The following is a 16,736-nucleotide window of genomic DNA, read 5'->3' on the forward strand; positions in this document are numbered from 1 at the left end:
AGACAATAAATGTATTATTAGATCGGCGCCTAAATATACTAATTGTACTCAATGAGTTAAATTCTGATATCGATAATTCGACCGCGATCTCTAACGCATTAATCAGCCTACTACGCTCTAGCTTTCGAATACGAAAACTTATCGCAGATAATTAAATTACAACCACTGCGGCCCAGTTACGTATTGGTGCTCAGTTACATGTACACCGCAGGGAATTCCACGGTTTATAAAACCACAATGGATACACACTTTCCGAGTCACGTATAGGTGTTTTGTTGCAACGTAGCTTCGCAATTCGGACATCGACGAGAATTTCATAGAGAAGAAGTGCGCCGATTTGCAGTACCGTAATAGCAAATAAGCAGGCGCGCAATTCGTTCACACGAGTACATAAAATAAAGAAGATACCTAGCTTTGTATGTGTATTATAATATGATATAATAAACAAACATACGCGAATATTTATGAGCGTGTGCTTAATTAAAAATTCAATATATGCGAATTGATTATAGCCTAGCCGTGTTCTTTACACGTAACAAAATCCATTAATTTTAATGAAATATGCAAATATTTTAGCAATATTAGTAAAGATCAATAATATGATATGATATAGGACGGTAGATTATTTAGGCACGTGCTAAAAATTTGTGTATTTATAATTTTAATAAATAAATTATAACAAAGTCTTAAAATTGTATTATATTAAAAGCTCTGTTGTATAAAAAACACAATTGAATATTTTTTTAGTTTTAGACTAGGTATGTCTAATGTGTCGTGATTTTAAACGCCCACACACATTTGCCACTAATGTGTTTTATTACAGCAACAAATCTTATATATTGTAAAATTAAATATATGTTTTTCAGTAGCATATTTTAATGGATATTTAAGTATATTTAACAGAGTGAAAATACTTTTGAATCTACATTACTTTAGGCAACTTTAGTTATTGAATTCAGATTTGTAATAACTCAACGTTCTTTTATAAAGCCCGCAGGTCACGAGTTTTCCATGACTAATTTATACCATAAACTTATATCATTTGCAATCTAATAGAACATGTATAAATGTGCTCGCTGACAAGGCAACAGATTGAAAATGCTCAAAGCAATGTTTCAGATTTTTAACCTAGATTTATTACTGTCTACTCGTAAAATATTATCTTGCGATTGTATTCCTAACAATAACCATTATACTTTATTAATAAAAAATACACATTAATTTGATTGCAAAAGCAACTCTAACTGAAAATCCAACTTCATCGAAACTTTACAAAGCAATTTCAACTTTAAGTAATTCACAAAAAGAATATACATTTAACCCTCACACCAATCCACTTAACGAGCCACGGAGTTAAAAAAACACAACCAACCCATAAACAACGCAATTAATTAGTTTTAATCAAGACGTAGCACAGTAATTATACTTTGCGTATCTTACACAATACGCAGACGAGATTAATAAAAGCATCGCGGTACAAATTATTGTTTTTTATACGATCCAGGCGCCCGTGTAATTGGAGCGGTACGATTAAAAAGTAACTCGACTCGCCCTCTCATCGAATTGTGCGAATCGTGACCGAAGGGCCCCCAAGCGCCACATCGGGGGCACAGGTGGCGAAGTTCCGTGACTGATGAGCGAAAGGTCCTCTGATCTTGGCCAAGGGAATGGGTCTATGGCTGAAGGACATTAAAATTACATGTGCAATAAACGAGAACGCGTGAATTATAATGGCTAGTGCATGATAATTCCTCTTTTGTTCGAAACGAATAACTTTTAATGGTTCCTAGTAATAACGAGTTAAATTAAGTTATCTTAATTATTCGATATGTATGCAATTTACGACTAATCATGATAATAGGAGGTTAATAAACGTAGTCTCATTTCAAAACAAATAAACTCGAAATTGCAAGAGTTTATCTCTGGGAATTGTATAATAAAAAGATTCGCATTATATGGTAGAAGCTTTAAATAAATAAAAAAAGTAATATATAAGAGTATAGGAATTTCTTTGATAAGATTTTGTAAAAATGTTGTGTACGTAATACGAAAAGAAAGTGCAAACATATACACCACGAAATGGTATTGGAATAAATAAAATTATGGTATAAATGATTTATATGGCTGAAAGAAACCTTACTTTTCTGAGAAAAAAATCGAATCAAATTAAGTTTCATCCATTTAAAATAATATAATTTAAGCTTATTTTTTACACATGCTTATAGTGCACTCGCCACAGAATTAAGCATTCATATTCCATCTCTTAGCAAATTTGGCCAGACAGGATTAAAACGTCACATCTCTTCCTTTATTTTATGACAAAGGATGAAGTAAAAAATATAGAATGATATATACTTAAAAATGATAGTAATTGCGTAAAGTGAACTTTAACAATACAGAATTTATTAATATTGCTACTTATTAATTTATGAAAAATACTTTTCTGTAAATTTTAGGCAATTGAGGCTTTCATTTGGCAAATACAGATCGGTTCAATATTTTGTAGTTTCATGTTTTATATTAAATTCACAGTTGAAAATAATGATTAATATTATCAAACAAGTAATTTTATATTGCAATTTATACTTTATTATGACCTATACATTGTTAATAATATCAGGGGTACCAAGAAAAAAGTTTTTTTTTCAGAAGTGTTTTCTAGTTCTTTCAGAATATATATCATCTATAAAACATTTAAAACCACACCACATTTACTATGGAGTAGGGATTCCAATCCCGGGATCCCGAACGATTTTCAATACCCGATGAGTCCCGGGATTATAAAACATAATCCCGAATTTTTCGGATTGATTGATTTATCAAGCACAATCGAATTATTATTGACAACATCGTTATATTTTGTGTACAAACTTGCGCGAGTTGCACGTGTCATATGTGAATCTTTGAGGCTGTGAGTCTGAACGTGCTTTTTCAGCAGCAGGCTGCTTAGGAACCAAAATCAGATCAAGGCTAAATGATAAAACACTTGATGCTTTGATGTTACTTCGTGAGTTTTATTCAAAATAATGTTTTCAAGTAATTGTGTCTATGAATGTACATATGTACATACATTGTCAAAAGTTTATTTTTTTCTTCTCAAATAAATGTATAAGACCTTCCCTTTTTTATTTTTATTATATTATTTTATATTTTAAGCCCAAGACTAAAATTATACGTACTTTATACATTGTACGTTATAAAAAACAGATGTAAAAATATATTATATTATTCATTTTAAATTATTTTTATCGATAAAATAACATGAAAATTATCCCGGGACTGGTCCCGGGATCGACTAATTGCAATACCGAAATCCCGGGATCAAAATTTTGGCCCGGGATTGGAATCCCTACTATGGGAGGGATCTATTCGTAAAAAATATTTTTTGCTCAATTATATGTTGTTTATTTATTTAATGTGAATCTTAACATTTGATATTTTATATCAGTTACCAACTATTCGAATATCGAATAGTTTAATATTCAAATATATTCATAGTTATAAAAATCGAAAATACAGTTTGAATAAAAAATATAAGTTCATATATACATATGTTTATGTTAATAATAAAAAGTTAATTTTTAAAAATAATAGTGATAACTGTTTCAAACGTTAAATAAGTACAAAATTTTACTTTAAATATTCCTGTTGCTAAAAAGATTTATTTAGTTGCTGTTGATGCGAGTTTTGTTTCTCAGCTAAGAATAACAGAAACTATAACTCAGTATGCATAAAAAATATAACTGTAAAAATCACTATTAACTGACTTGAAAATAAACATTATTAGTATTGATTTAAAATATATATTTCATACCAGCTATTGAAAAAGTCCACAGCTGCAAAATAATATAAACTTAAAAATATGAGTATTTTTTGGAATTTCGGCAATTCTAAAATGCTTTTTCGTCTTCATTATTTTCTACACACAAATGATTTGAAGAGAAGAAGATAAATTTAGCAAAACAAAAGAAAGTATTATACAATGAGTTATACATATAGTAAGTGTAGCAGTAAAGCGAGGGGAAAAGTTGCGATATTGAACAGTGTTTTTGTTGAACAGAAAATTTTAAAAATATTTCATTATAAATATCAACGAATAATTAAACAAATATTTGAATAAAGAATACTCAAAAAATAGGCAAATATATTCCGGAGTTTCGTTCGAGTTCCGGAGTATTTGGAGTCTCTGGTCAGTTATGCTCTAACTAGCTCGTTTTTATTTTCATTATCTATTACGATATTCATACGTGATATTAGGAAAACCTAATTTATGATGATTGAACGAAATTATTATTATGTAATAATAACTAATTATAATCTAGATATAATAGAAATTGATAAACATTATGGTACATATGGGGTTCGAACCCAGGTGTTTCAGTTATAAGCCACTAACTTATAAGAGAGTAAATACATTCAACAACTACTAAATAAGTAGTAAGACATTAGGCTGAATGCAAAGTCTGTTTAAGTATAAACTATTATTACAGCTTACAATCAATAGGAAAATCTAGGCTACTGTTCTGGTAATAAATTTGGCGTTTAAAAAAAATATATTCATTTGTAAACACAAAACTTTTAAAGGATACCTATTAGTTTTATATCGTTACTCAATATTAAAAGTTATATATGTAAACACATATTTTAAAAGTAAACTTAGCATATGTGATAAATAAACATAATTATATAATATTAAAAAAATACTTGTATTAATAAAAATACATGACATTATCTGTTAAAATGTAACCTTTCAAAATGTATTATAAGCGATAAAGTTGTAAACATTTGGCAATTATCCTACATATATATTCACGATGGCCGATGTGATGTGAATGCTATGGTGTACAGGACCCGAAATAAATACACAAATTGCAGTGCCAAGAAATATTCAATTTTCATGACATTCCGTAGAATGTACCATTGTACTGATGTGCTACAAATAAAATTATAAGCTACGCCAACGTATAACAAATTATTCAGTAATATGGTAGTACATAAATTTATTTATTATTTGTTGTAAATCTACGGCTTCAACGACAGACGTGAAAAAGCCTATATGACAATATTTCAGATAATATAATATTTTTTTAATAATAATATTAAATAATTTATGATATAATTTAAATTAACAATGACATCTATTTCTTAGAATTTAATTTATATTAATAGCGTAAATTATAATGGGTATATTCAGATTAAAGATCAGGAATTAAACATAGTTTCATAAGCACCAAATTATCCTACGAGTTATTGCTAAAAACTGAATTACTAATTTATTATCTAATTTATATTAAAAAGTTTTTATAGGAAATAAAAATAAACTAATAAACTTAGAATTATCACAACCACAAAATTATGACAATTACTTCAATGAACTACTTATTCTTCAAACAAATTAACATATTTATATTAGTTAAATCAATTAACATACTAAAAATAATCGTTATGTGGTCAAATGAGAAATATTTATTTTATATATATTGACACTCTTGTTTATATTATAATTATGATTCTGGTAGTTTATTCACATTACTTCTTAAAAAATGAGTCATTAGTAATTTACAGAAAAAGCAATAACCGCAGTTTACGAAAGTACAGAAAACGTTAAATTATTTTATCTTATACTTTCATGTATCACAGAATTATTTGTAAAAAGGAACTTTACTCACAGCACTTGAAATGTTGCGATAGAACACGGCTATCTATCGAATGGTGATAATCATACACCGATTTCCCGTTCAGATCTTCCGGATCATATCCAAGAATATCCAACATTCTAAAACCAATATTACCATACATTAATATTAGTCAAAATTAACAAAAAAGCGGAAACAAATACAAAGGACATACTTTTCGTCAGCGTATGTAAACTTCATATCCAAGTTATGCTTGGACAAGAACGTCTTGCTGTCCAATGGCACTTCAATATTTGACGGATGAGGTATTGGTCGTCCGATGGCGACCAACGAGCGGGTTTTTCTGCAGGATTTGACTTCCTTAACGTCGTTGCTATCGTTATCTTTACTTTCAATCTTTACAGCCTTGATGCAATCGACGAGGGTAGACTTCTTGTTAAATTCACCCTTTACGGCAGTAGCGCTACTATCCGCTACTTCAGTACCATCATTCGTCAACAGATGGCCAGTGCAGTGAATTACCTAAAAAATTTAATAAAAAATATAAATAATATCTACAATTTTGTAATTTATTTGAACACGAAATCCACATGAAATGTGTAAAATTATAAATTGATTAATATTATTATATACACTCAAACAATAGATGGCAGTAATATTAAATATAAAATTTATTTATTTATTTTAAATCTTCCGTTTCAGCATTAAGTTACAACAGGGTAAACACAATTAACAACCGTGAGACACCAGATTGAAATCAATGTCTGTTAATCAGTGACATCTACTTTATTAATTATAAATTATTATTATAGCTCAAAACAATATATGTCACTATGCATGACCCAACTTTATCACAATATTAATTAGTGAGATTAAGAAAATCTAGGAAAACTTAATCTGTGATGATCGATCGGAATTTTAATTAAATAATAATCACCATAAAAATTAAAAATTACTAGGGTGGATTATATGTATAAGAAACGAACCCAGTTCATAATCACCATTTTTAATTTCTAATTTAATAAAAATATGTCATGAATAATGCTTAGCTGCTCTGGTACCTTGTATGAAGCCGATTTAATATTAACATTCCTTCCTTTACTGGTCAAAGTGCATTTCAATCTGATAAAGAACGACTTCAGCGGTTCATTCAAGCACCCTTTGCTTTTGCCTTTGCCGGTTTTGCACGGCTTGTCAAGGTTTTTGAGCATGAGTACTTCTCGAATCTCGTCATGATCGCACGGATGACTAAACTCGAACACACTCTGGCCCATTATATCCATCTGAAATGAATAAATGAAAACAATACATAATTTTATCTGATTGTATTATATTAAATTATGTAAATTTTCAAACCTGAGATACGCCCAAGTATTCGCTGACGTTTTCAGATAAATAAACGAGATCTCCATCAGACGATATGACAAGGACGAATCCATCGAGAGCTTTCAAGTACGATAGTTCCTTAGTGATCGGTAAATCTTCAGCGACGTGTTTAGATCCCATTTCGATTTTAATCGGCATCTCTGGAACTGAAATTAAAGTAAAATATTTTTAGATCAATAAGACAATATTAGCTTAAATTGATTATATAAATTACTGACACATAGACATCACGTTTCTAAACTTCAAGTATGAAATAGCTAAACGCATCACAGAAGCTTTGTCCAGCTGATCAACGTTTTCTGGAGCCAACGGCAACGAGCTCGCCAACTCTGAGAAAATCTCAGTTTCCCGGCTGCGTCTGCATCGCGCAGCATCGCGGGACTTTTCTTTTCGTTTTTCATTGTTCCTGAAAAGAGAAACACATACAATTTAGTACAATTCTTAAAACAGATGGCAGCTCAACAAGCATAATGAAAATTATGCTTAAATTGAACTATATTTGATTAAAATAATATACAGTGTGCATGACAATCATATTATTTTTATTCATAAACACATAAAGGAAACCATCGTTTAGCGTTCATATGAAAATATTGCTGAACATTGAAAGCACGTGATTCGTAAATTAGTTCAGCAAAATACCAGCGAGAGCCGAAAATAATACTCGGCGGAAAAATTCAACTGTAAATGCGAGAATATCATATTTTTCGCTTCGGTGAAAAATCGGTGATGAGTGCAAATCTATATATTTTTGTTATATGTATGTATATATTTTTACATATAAAAACGTAATATTTATATAAGTACATTCACATATGTTTCTGCAACATGTGATGCCAGATATATTTTTCAGTATACAATACAAAAAATGTGTCACGAGTTTCAATGAAGACATTACGTACGACTTTATTTTATATATCATGTTTACGATTGCACTATACATAAGCGTCTCGCGAAAGCTTAATAAAAATTGTTCTAATTCTTCCGAAATTCTTTTATATGTATCAAAACATAAACATGTATCAAAGCCAAAAGTGACGCAACAGCGAGATATCAAAATCGCAAGTATTTCAATAAATCAAAATCGAAAAGGATGTGTAAAAAAGCTCGCCAAGGACAGATTTGCAAGTGGTTATTATTGTGAATGTTACCACAACATCACTAACATTAACGACATCGTATAGCACTCCATAAGATTTGAAATACGATGATACGACTCCCAACGAGAACGAAACCGATGGCGATAATCCAAACATGCAGCACAAGACACATGACAAATGACCATAAGACGAGCATTGCATTATTTGGAAACGCACCAAGTGTAAAATAACGAGCGAAACCGGAACGCCAATCAACCATTGTACAGCGATTACTTTCTTTTAAGTTAATTGATACGATTGTTCATACGCTGCTATTGAATAAGTATAAGCAAGTAGTATCGTGCTATTGAAAAAATCAAGGGATAGCTAACTTAACTGTCGCTTAAATATGCAATCACTCAGCGTGCGTGCCCAAGCATGTGCAAATTATATTCATCAACATAACCGTCGAGGTTTTTATAGCATAATATGTTTTTATTAGTCAATGTTTTATAATCAAAATTGGAATGCAATTTTTAAATGATACCTAGATAGAAGGATATATATTTTTTACAACTATTTTATTAATTTGACAATGTAATTGGCTAATTAAATACGTTACAGTAAACACACGGTTTAACATGATTTTTTTGTTAAAGGTTAAGATAAAATGAAATATGTTTAATATATTCAATTCCAAATATAATACTTAATTAAAAATATACAACTATAAGTAAACTTGATAAATTTTATCAGCACTTTCACTATAGTTTGAGTCAATCATCAAACCAATCCCAATTGACAATAAAAAAGGTCAAGATTAAAAAAAATCTATACTAGGCTATTTATAATCAAAACTGGTATTTAATAGCGGACACATTAAAAAAAATAATCCTCATCTATTAATTGTGAGAGATTTTTGTTGCACTTCTAGCACCGTAATAAATAATAACCCGTTTTAAAAACTTAATATATGCTAATTTATTTACATCATGTGTTATTTGCCACTATCGATTAGATTGAGCATTTTTTAACTGTAAAAAAAATAACATCGTAATAATGACCACATGAGTATAACACAAGTTGATATATTGCGGCTAATTATCGCATAGAAAGATCTTTGTACATTATTAGTAAGCAAGCAAGAAAGAAAGAAAAATATGATTGCTTACAAAATAATATAATTTTAATCGCCTCATTGTTAGGGTCATAGTGGTTGTAAAAATTAAATTATTCAATCGCCCTAATGCTCTGGAAACCGTACCAATCACGCCAATTGCCACCAGCATCCGCAATGAATTTTGCACGATCCAATGGCGTGTCACGCTAAAAAACTTATTGTCTAAAAACAGCACAAATATAAATCGGCATTGAACGACATGGTCGACGAATCGTGTCCGTTCCATCGATAGACAAGTGGGAGATTGAAGGAACACTCAAGTATAACAGATGGTGAACAATAAAATTCATGAAAAAGTTCAGAGAATATTTGCAACTGGTTTTCTCCAATTATTTTGGAGCAAATAAACGTCTCGCCGAAAAACAGGCCGTTACTCGAACACACCGAAGAGAGAAAAAACTGGTTTTCAGTTTTGGGTTGGCGACAATTACATTACTGAAAAATTGCAAAAGTTACGCTCTCGATCTTCTGCAAAAGAGAAATAAGTGATAGAATTCAGACTGAGAAGAACGCAGTGCATATGTCCTAAGTTTAATTTATGTTCAATAGCAAAATCGTATTGACTATCTTGACTATACAGATTTCCCCAGTGCGTCATAAGAGCCGCTAACAAATATAATTTAAATAATTATAATGACGTACGCCTTAAAGAAATGTTGATCATTCCAGCCTCTCGTATATATCGCCGTAAACATCCTTGTGTTTGGTTAGTGAGCGCTGGTGTCCTATCTGCGACGTTACGAATAAGGGACGCAATCGCGACTCTTTAGGGCAGTGGTCGCAAATTTGACAGTAAATATTTTAGATGAATTTGATTTTTTTTACTTATATGTACGCGATCAAAATAGTTTGATGATCACTGCTCTAGGGCATTCTATAGCTTGCTGCTGAAAATCGCCGAGCATTGGTGAACTTCCGACACTATCTGTGATCAACATCAAAAAGTTATTTATTACATCTAGGGATTCTGTGACAACCCGTGAATGCCCGGTTATTGTGCCGTCTGGTGTTCCTGGACTCGGAAAAATTAACCTGATACTCCAGACTTTTTGATTTTTTACTGAAAAAGTTGTCAGAAATTAATAACATTTAATCACTAGAAATTTTTTCGAAAACTATTTTCAAAACTGTTCCCAAAAAATGTTTATGAATAATGAGGAAGATCTATATGGACGACATTTTATAATTTAGATTTAGTTCAGAATCGAATACTGAAATAAAAAACAAAAATAATACTGATGATTTCATTAGTATGACGTTAACAATCGAAGAAAAACAACTAATAAACCACCAGAATATTTATCCAGTAAAAAACAAAAATGTAGTCTATGAAATGAATTAAAAATTTTGCAACTAGCTGGAGGACGAAGAATCTAAATATGTTATAAACATCTTTGCTCACAATTAAGACAACATCAACGGAAAACGAGCGAGTATTACGGCATGAATTTTCAATACGAAAATTAGAAATAGACTATCTGATTCGTCTTGTCATTTCATGCGTTAGGCTTATGATCTCACTCACGCTTTTATTTATTTTAATATTTGTTAATAGCTGGGATTCTGTTCTTTGCGTATAATGCCTTTATATTTTTGATATAATGAAAATTAAAGATCTTAAGTGATACCATCACTATCATAAATAAATAACTACGTTTATAATATAACAAAATACGGATCGAATGTGCCGTTTCTTCGGTGAAAATCTTTGGAGCAACTCGATAAATTCAGGTGAATGTTATCGCGAAAGCGTCGAAGCTTGCATACAAATTTTAACCTGTTTAAAATTAATAATATTAGTACTGATTGTAAATAAGGATTACCGTAAGTATAAATTTAATACAAATGCTAGCTTAGAGACGTTATCTTTGAATATAACTTACCGCAATTATAGCTTTACCGAGAAAAGCTATTTTCAGATAGTGAGTGTAGTCATAATTGAATAGAGTAATATGTAATGGAACAACAGCGCCTTAAATTAATCCAAAGAGATCGGGTTACCAAGTGGGATTGTTATCCTTAATCGGCAGAGGAAGTAAATAAGCCGAATTCAGTAATTGGGCAAATATTAAAAAATATTATTATATTAGTATATATTTTATATGCAGGGAAGTTAGATTTGACTAATATTACTTTAATACAAAACCCAATTTATTTATGAACCTCTAAAGCTCCTTTTATGAGACAATAAATAAACCCTCGATTTATGTATAAATTAAGTATAAAAACTACTGAAAATCCAAGCAGTTTTATCGACGAAAAGTAATGATGAATATTCTATTTAATTTATAAATATTAAGAAACAATGATTTTTAACAGTGATTGTCTGAATGAATGTGATGGAAATGTTTCTTATATTAATAAACCGGCACGAACTTCTCTGATTACAATTTATTATATTTTACGAATAAGCTCAATTAATCAAATTAAACCCGTATTTCTTATATAGACTGCAATATCCTTCCGAAAACCTTAATTTAGTAGTATAAATACACATTAATACATAAATTATCAGAAAATCCCCAATGAAAACCCTTTCGAAATAATTAATACCACTGAGCGAATAGCAACAATTCCAGCTTATTACATCACGAAAAACAATATGCTTAAAATACAGGAATATTTTAACAAAGACGCGCATAACGAGCTTATAATTATTTGTCTAAAACCAGATAGTTCACGAAAAATTTACACGCCACTCAGATAAAGCAGTAATGGCCCATATCGCAGGGTCAACTACCGCGGTTCTTCTTTTTATTTTTGTTCTTCCTCAAAGCGCATCGTTGTTGAATTTTAAAGCGAGTAAACTTTATCTCTAACGGCTGTAAAAAATTCACGAAGCACCAGCATACATACTGCCTCATTAGCGATCAGGCCAACAAAGGGCGTCCAATATAAGGAACACAATTAAGAGGCGCGATAAAAATGTAGGCTAAATTCATAGCCTAATATCATACAATAAATATTAGCTCTAGATTTCTAGAGCACGCGATAACTCTAACTTTGGTTGAAATTTAATATGGTGTCTAAATATAGATAACGTTTTCGTTAAAAATCATAAGATAAATTAATTAGGTACTTTTTATATATAATATTCATACATACATATAAATATAATCAGTGCGCAGTTAACGGTCGATGGTTTTATCTGAACTGTAACAATACAAGAAGTTTATTTATCTAATTAGATATTTAATTGTATTTAACTGATGTTATCTTTCACGGTTAAAATTAAATGCTTATATAGCTTCGTCGCCTTGCACGAATTACACACCACAATGTCACCAGCATAAAAAATCTTTGTATAATAAATGTAAATAATATTTTAAATTCAATTGTTTGTGGTTTCTGGGTTACACGTTAAATTAACTGTTTGTTTATATATAACCTATAAATGTATGGGTTGTATTATATTTAAATATATAAATACCACCTACCAACAAATGATAAAATTAATACGATATTCAATAAACAAATATAAAATATTCAATTTTAAACTAAAAGTCACTTAATATATGTAGCTAATGCTATCTATGTACATTTTTAATGTTATTTGTAGGATAATAGAGCGTAAATTACTTACGAAACACATAATATACCAATAAAAATAACAGCAAGTTCATCTCGTATTATTGCCATTTTCGCGAAAAGCTGCCTAAGCATGACACAAAAGTATTTTCCGGAAAAATTACAAGAAAACGAGCAATAAAGTAATCCAAAAAATTATAGGGATTCATAAATACGGATAATAATTCAGGTCAACCTCACGGTCGCGTCCAGTAAACAGGAGAAAAACCGCTCGGGATTTGCACGAATCGAATGACGTCAATGCGAAAACCGGTCTGTTAAATTATCGAGTACACTTACTTATATGTAGATATGTATGTTTCGAAAAAAATATTTTTGCGGAGTGGCGTGGCGCTTATGAAAATCGAAAAATAAAATAAGCGGTATATGTTTACATATGTATGTATTTTGGGCCAGGATCATAAAATTACGATGATCTCACGAATAACACAAAGGAGGGGCAACAACTCTTTTTATTTTTTAGAAAAAAAAAGGATTTGTTTGAATCGTTATCGAGAAGATACAATAGAACATTAACCGCACTGACGTTATACAAAGACGACCCATTTAGAGACCTAATCATATCCAAAAAGTCAACAAAATGAAAAAAATAAAACAGTTTCCACTGCGGTTATGCGTTGAGTGATAACTGCTGGGCATTCGAGCGATAAAAATAATCATGTATTTTTCTACATAGTATTTATTGCGTACATTCCAATTCCAATAAATCCACACACATCCGAGAATAATAAACAGAGAAAGTTATAGTAGCTTCGTTGGATCAAATATAACCAAGCGAACAGCAAAAATATATACAAACACGATTGCATCATAAATTAAAATCATTCAGCGATACAATCGAATAAATCTAAGTTGTACATTGATATACTGATACCATACCATACATATAAAAGATAGATCTTACACATGATAGATCTTATGCTTCCACTTCACTCTCCGAAAGTAGGCGACAGTTGGCCAAGGACGGGAAATATAATGTGAAAATTCGGGCTTACTTCGGTCGAGCTCGGTTGTCCCCGCGCTAAAATCTCTCGCAAGTTCTCCGAGGTCACCGCGAACGGGAGGTAAACTGGGGGTAATTTTGGTCGAGGCGGCCGACTTCGTCGCCTCCGAAAATTCCCTCGCTTTCCGAAAGTAATACCCGAAGACGCTTCGAGCGCGAGCGGCGAGATACTTCCCCTTTCGCTCTCTCGCGTGACGAGAGAGAGAGATAGAGATGGTTTATCGCAAACTGAGATAGAACGATTCAATTTTAATATGGGCGTCTTCACGATCGCGCCACTGTTTGGTATTTTTGCCCGATCTGGACGGCCAAAATTATTTCACCACTTTAGTTGATTCCATAAGTGCTCTTAGTCAAATATATAATATTATAAGTGCTAAAAAATACAATTATTTAAAGTATTTCTTTAATTGTAGGCCCGAGGAATAGGAATTCCGTGTTGAACGGTCGTGCGAATTTCGCCGCGTAGCGTAAAAAAAAAAATTGTATATGTCACAAATTTGCTGTTTTTTATTAAGAAAAAGTATTTGACTAGCATTTTATCATACTCGGTATCGTTTTTTTAAATATGTATATATTTAGTCATTCCAAACAAATTTTTATTTTATTTCATTAGTACGCGATCCACAATTTGACGTTTACTGATTTTACCACGGTAACCATATTATTAAAAAATTACAATCATTACAAAACTGTATTTTAAATTTGACGTTAACATTTCTTTAATTGTAGGCCCGAGGAAGAGGAATTCCGTGTTTAACGGCCGTGCGTAGCGTAATAAAAAAATTTAGCCGCGTAGCGTAAAAAAAAAAATTGTATATGTCACAAATTTGCTGTTTTATATTAAGAAAAAGTATTTGACTAGCATTTTATCATACCCGGTATCGTTTTTTTTTTAAATATGTGTATATTTGGTGATTCTGAACAAATTTTTAGGTCGTAACTTTCGCGACTAAGCCCCGTCCCATTTTTAAGAATAATACATTTTTAAGGTATGCAATGTGTTAAAAACCGCAAAAATCCGCAGTCAATTTTGCATGTATCATAAAGAGAAAGACCTAAGCTATATATTGTATATAAAATCTCAATTCAGCAAATTGACTTTCCATACTTTTCCTTAAAAAATAATAGAAATTATTCATTAGTTGCACACTTGAACGTTTCCTGTTTATTATTTATTAGTGACAGTGAAGCCTCGATTCAACATAAAATGTCTTATTTACTAACATTGATCTATTCCGGTGCATTGCAATCATCCACCATCTCCTTTTTCTCCATTTGGCTTTAATTTTTTTTGTGTTTAAAACACGCACGTAGTTATAATACGCGAGGTTGAGAAGCGTGCACGCGTATGAAATTCCCGGCTGTGCGAACGCTATTCGAAAAACTGCGACCTTGACCGACTTCGGTCGAACTTCCACTAGGACAACTTTCGGAGAGTGAAGTGCGGGTATTACACTTGCTTAAAGGAAATAAATTTCGAAGAACTTTATATTTTTTTGTTAAATTTTCCTTATGGGAATTTCATAGTCGGGTTGTTATTGTTAACGACAAGGATCGCATAAAATCGATTTGAATAAATGATGTTTCGAATATCAGAATATTCAGATCAACTTTCGAGTAACAAAACCTCGAAAATGGGATCGAAGATCAGAATAGGGTACAAGGTAACCCCATTCGCATTTGTGTATTACTAAAGTAAAATATAATATGTTAATTTTTTTCGCGTTCAATTCTAGATATTATTAATATTTAACAAATGATTGAAATAACAAGAATCATGGAGTTCAAATGTATGTAAGAAAGTTTAAGTAATCGCATCATTTGCCATAAACTTTGTGTGCTGTATATTTTTCTTTGTATTTGAAGGTGGTTACTTGAATGCCGTGCATTAGAATCATACCGAGAAAGGTGTGTTTAAAGATGATTTTATTCAGATACATCTTTACAGCAAGCAGTAATTGATGCATTGCATATGTTGGATAACCATTGTACCTTGAAAATTCCCGATTAAAAAACTCCGTTTTCTCCGGTGGTGTACGCTCAGTATACATGTCAACAATTAAAGATATTATTACGAAATAATATTTATAATATAAAAATGTAGCAATTATTGTAATAAACGTGCTAGAACGAGGAAATGCATCGTACATTTGGTGTTAAGTTTTTGTCTCGACTTTATTTCTGGAGGTTTTAATGTATCGATACTAGGGAATTTTTTATCTCGAGTTCCAATATTTCATATTTTAATCCATATTATTTTAAATATTTCGCCGTTAATCGTCAGTCGAAATATTGTTGAAAAAGCAGGGATGATTTTTATTTTACTATTCTATTAACTAAGACTAGCCGATACGCTGCTGGTCAGCTTGTCAGATTACCGAAAGATTCGAGTTATTTTGACCCTAATCTGCATTAAAATATATTATCTATAATAAAATAAAAAACCAAAAATGTTTTTAGCAAATGTCTATATAGCAAAGTTATTTTTATAAATATGATTTTTTTCACAAATATTTAAATTGTAAATTCAACTGATAAGGGATTGACAAAAAGCTGATGAATAACAATAGAACAAGTTCAACTTGTATAGATGAGTAAATTTCAGTGTCTTCTCGAGAATTCTTATAAAATGTATTTTTTTTGTTATTAAAAAAAATGTATACGAATATTTTGAAATGGTTTACAAATACTGCAATTTTGAAAACAAGTAAATTTACAACCGCGTTCGAAGCAGGTAGTTAAAAAAGGAACAAGGATTTCCGATTAAAACTCCGAAAACATTATTTGATAATATAAGTTTTATGACCAACTCTAGAAATAATAAACATATCGTTTCGACTTCCTTAAACATTTGGGGGTCA

General features: G+C 30.9%; 1 protein-coding gene across 3 annotated transcripts in view; it reads right to left on the minus strand.

Moving 5' to 3' along the window:
- Positions 1-16,736, minus strand: part of LOC148238791 (hypoxia-inducible factor 1-alpha-like) — a 146,714-nt gene that overhangs the window by 93,951 nt on the left and 36,027 nt on the right. For 2 of the 3 annotated variants that reach the window (XM_088181652.1, XM_088181664.1), the window contains exons 2-6: positions 7,241-7,428; positions 6,993-7,168; positions 6,698-6,919; positions 5,851-6,158; positions 5,670-5,776 (exon numbers count right to left, since the gene is read on the minus strand). In XM_088181652.1, coding sequence (XP_088037778.1) covers positions 5,670-5,776; positions 5,851-6,158; positions 6,698-6,919; positions 6,993-7,168; positions 7,241-7,428 — 1,001 coding nt within the window. Of the gene's footprint in view, positions 1-5,669; positions 5,777-5,850; positions 6,159-6,697; positions 6,920-6,992; positions 7,169-7,240; positions 7,429-12,386; positions 12,430-16,736 lie in introns of those variants that run through there. The other variant, XM_088181672.1, reaches the window with a different exon arrangement.

The sequence above is a fragment of the Plectrocnemia conspersa genome, unplaced genomic scaffold, assembly GCF_051122295.1.
Source record: "Plectrocnemia conspersa isolate PC_06_02 unplaced genomic scaffold, ASM5112229v1 ptg000001l, whole genome shotgun sequence".
Taxonomy (NCBI): domain Eukaryota; kingdom Metazoa; phylum Arthropoda; class Insecta; order Trichoptera; family Polycentropodidae; genus Plectrocnemia; species Plectrocnemia conspersa.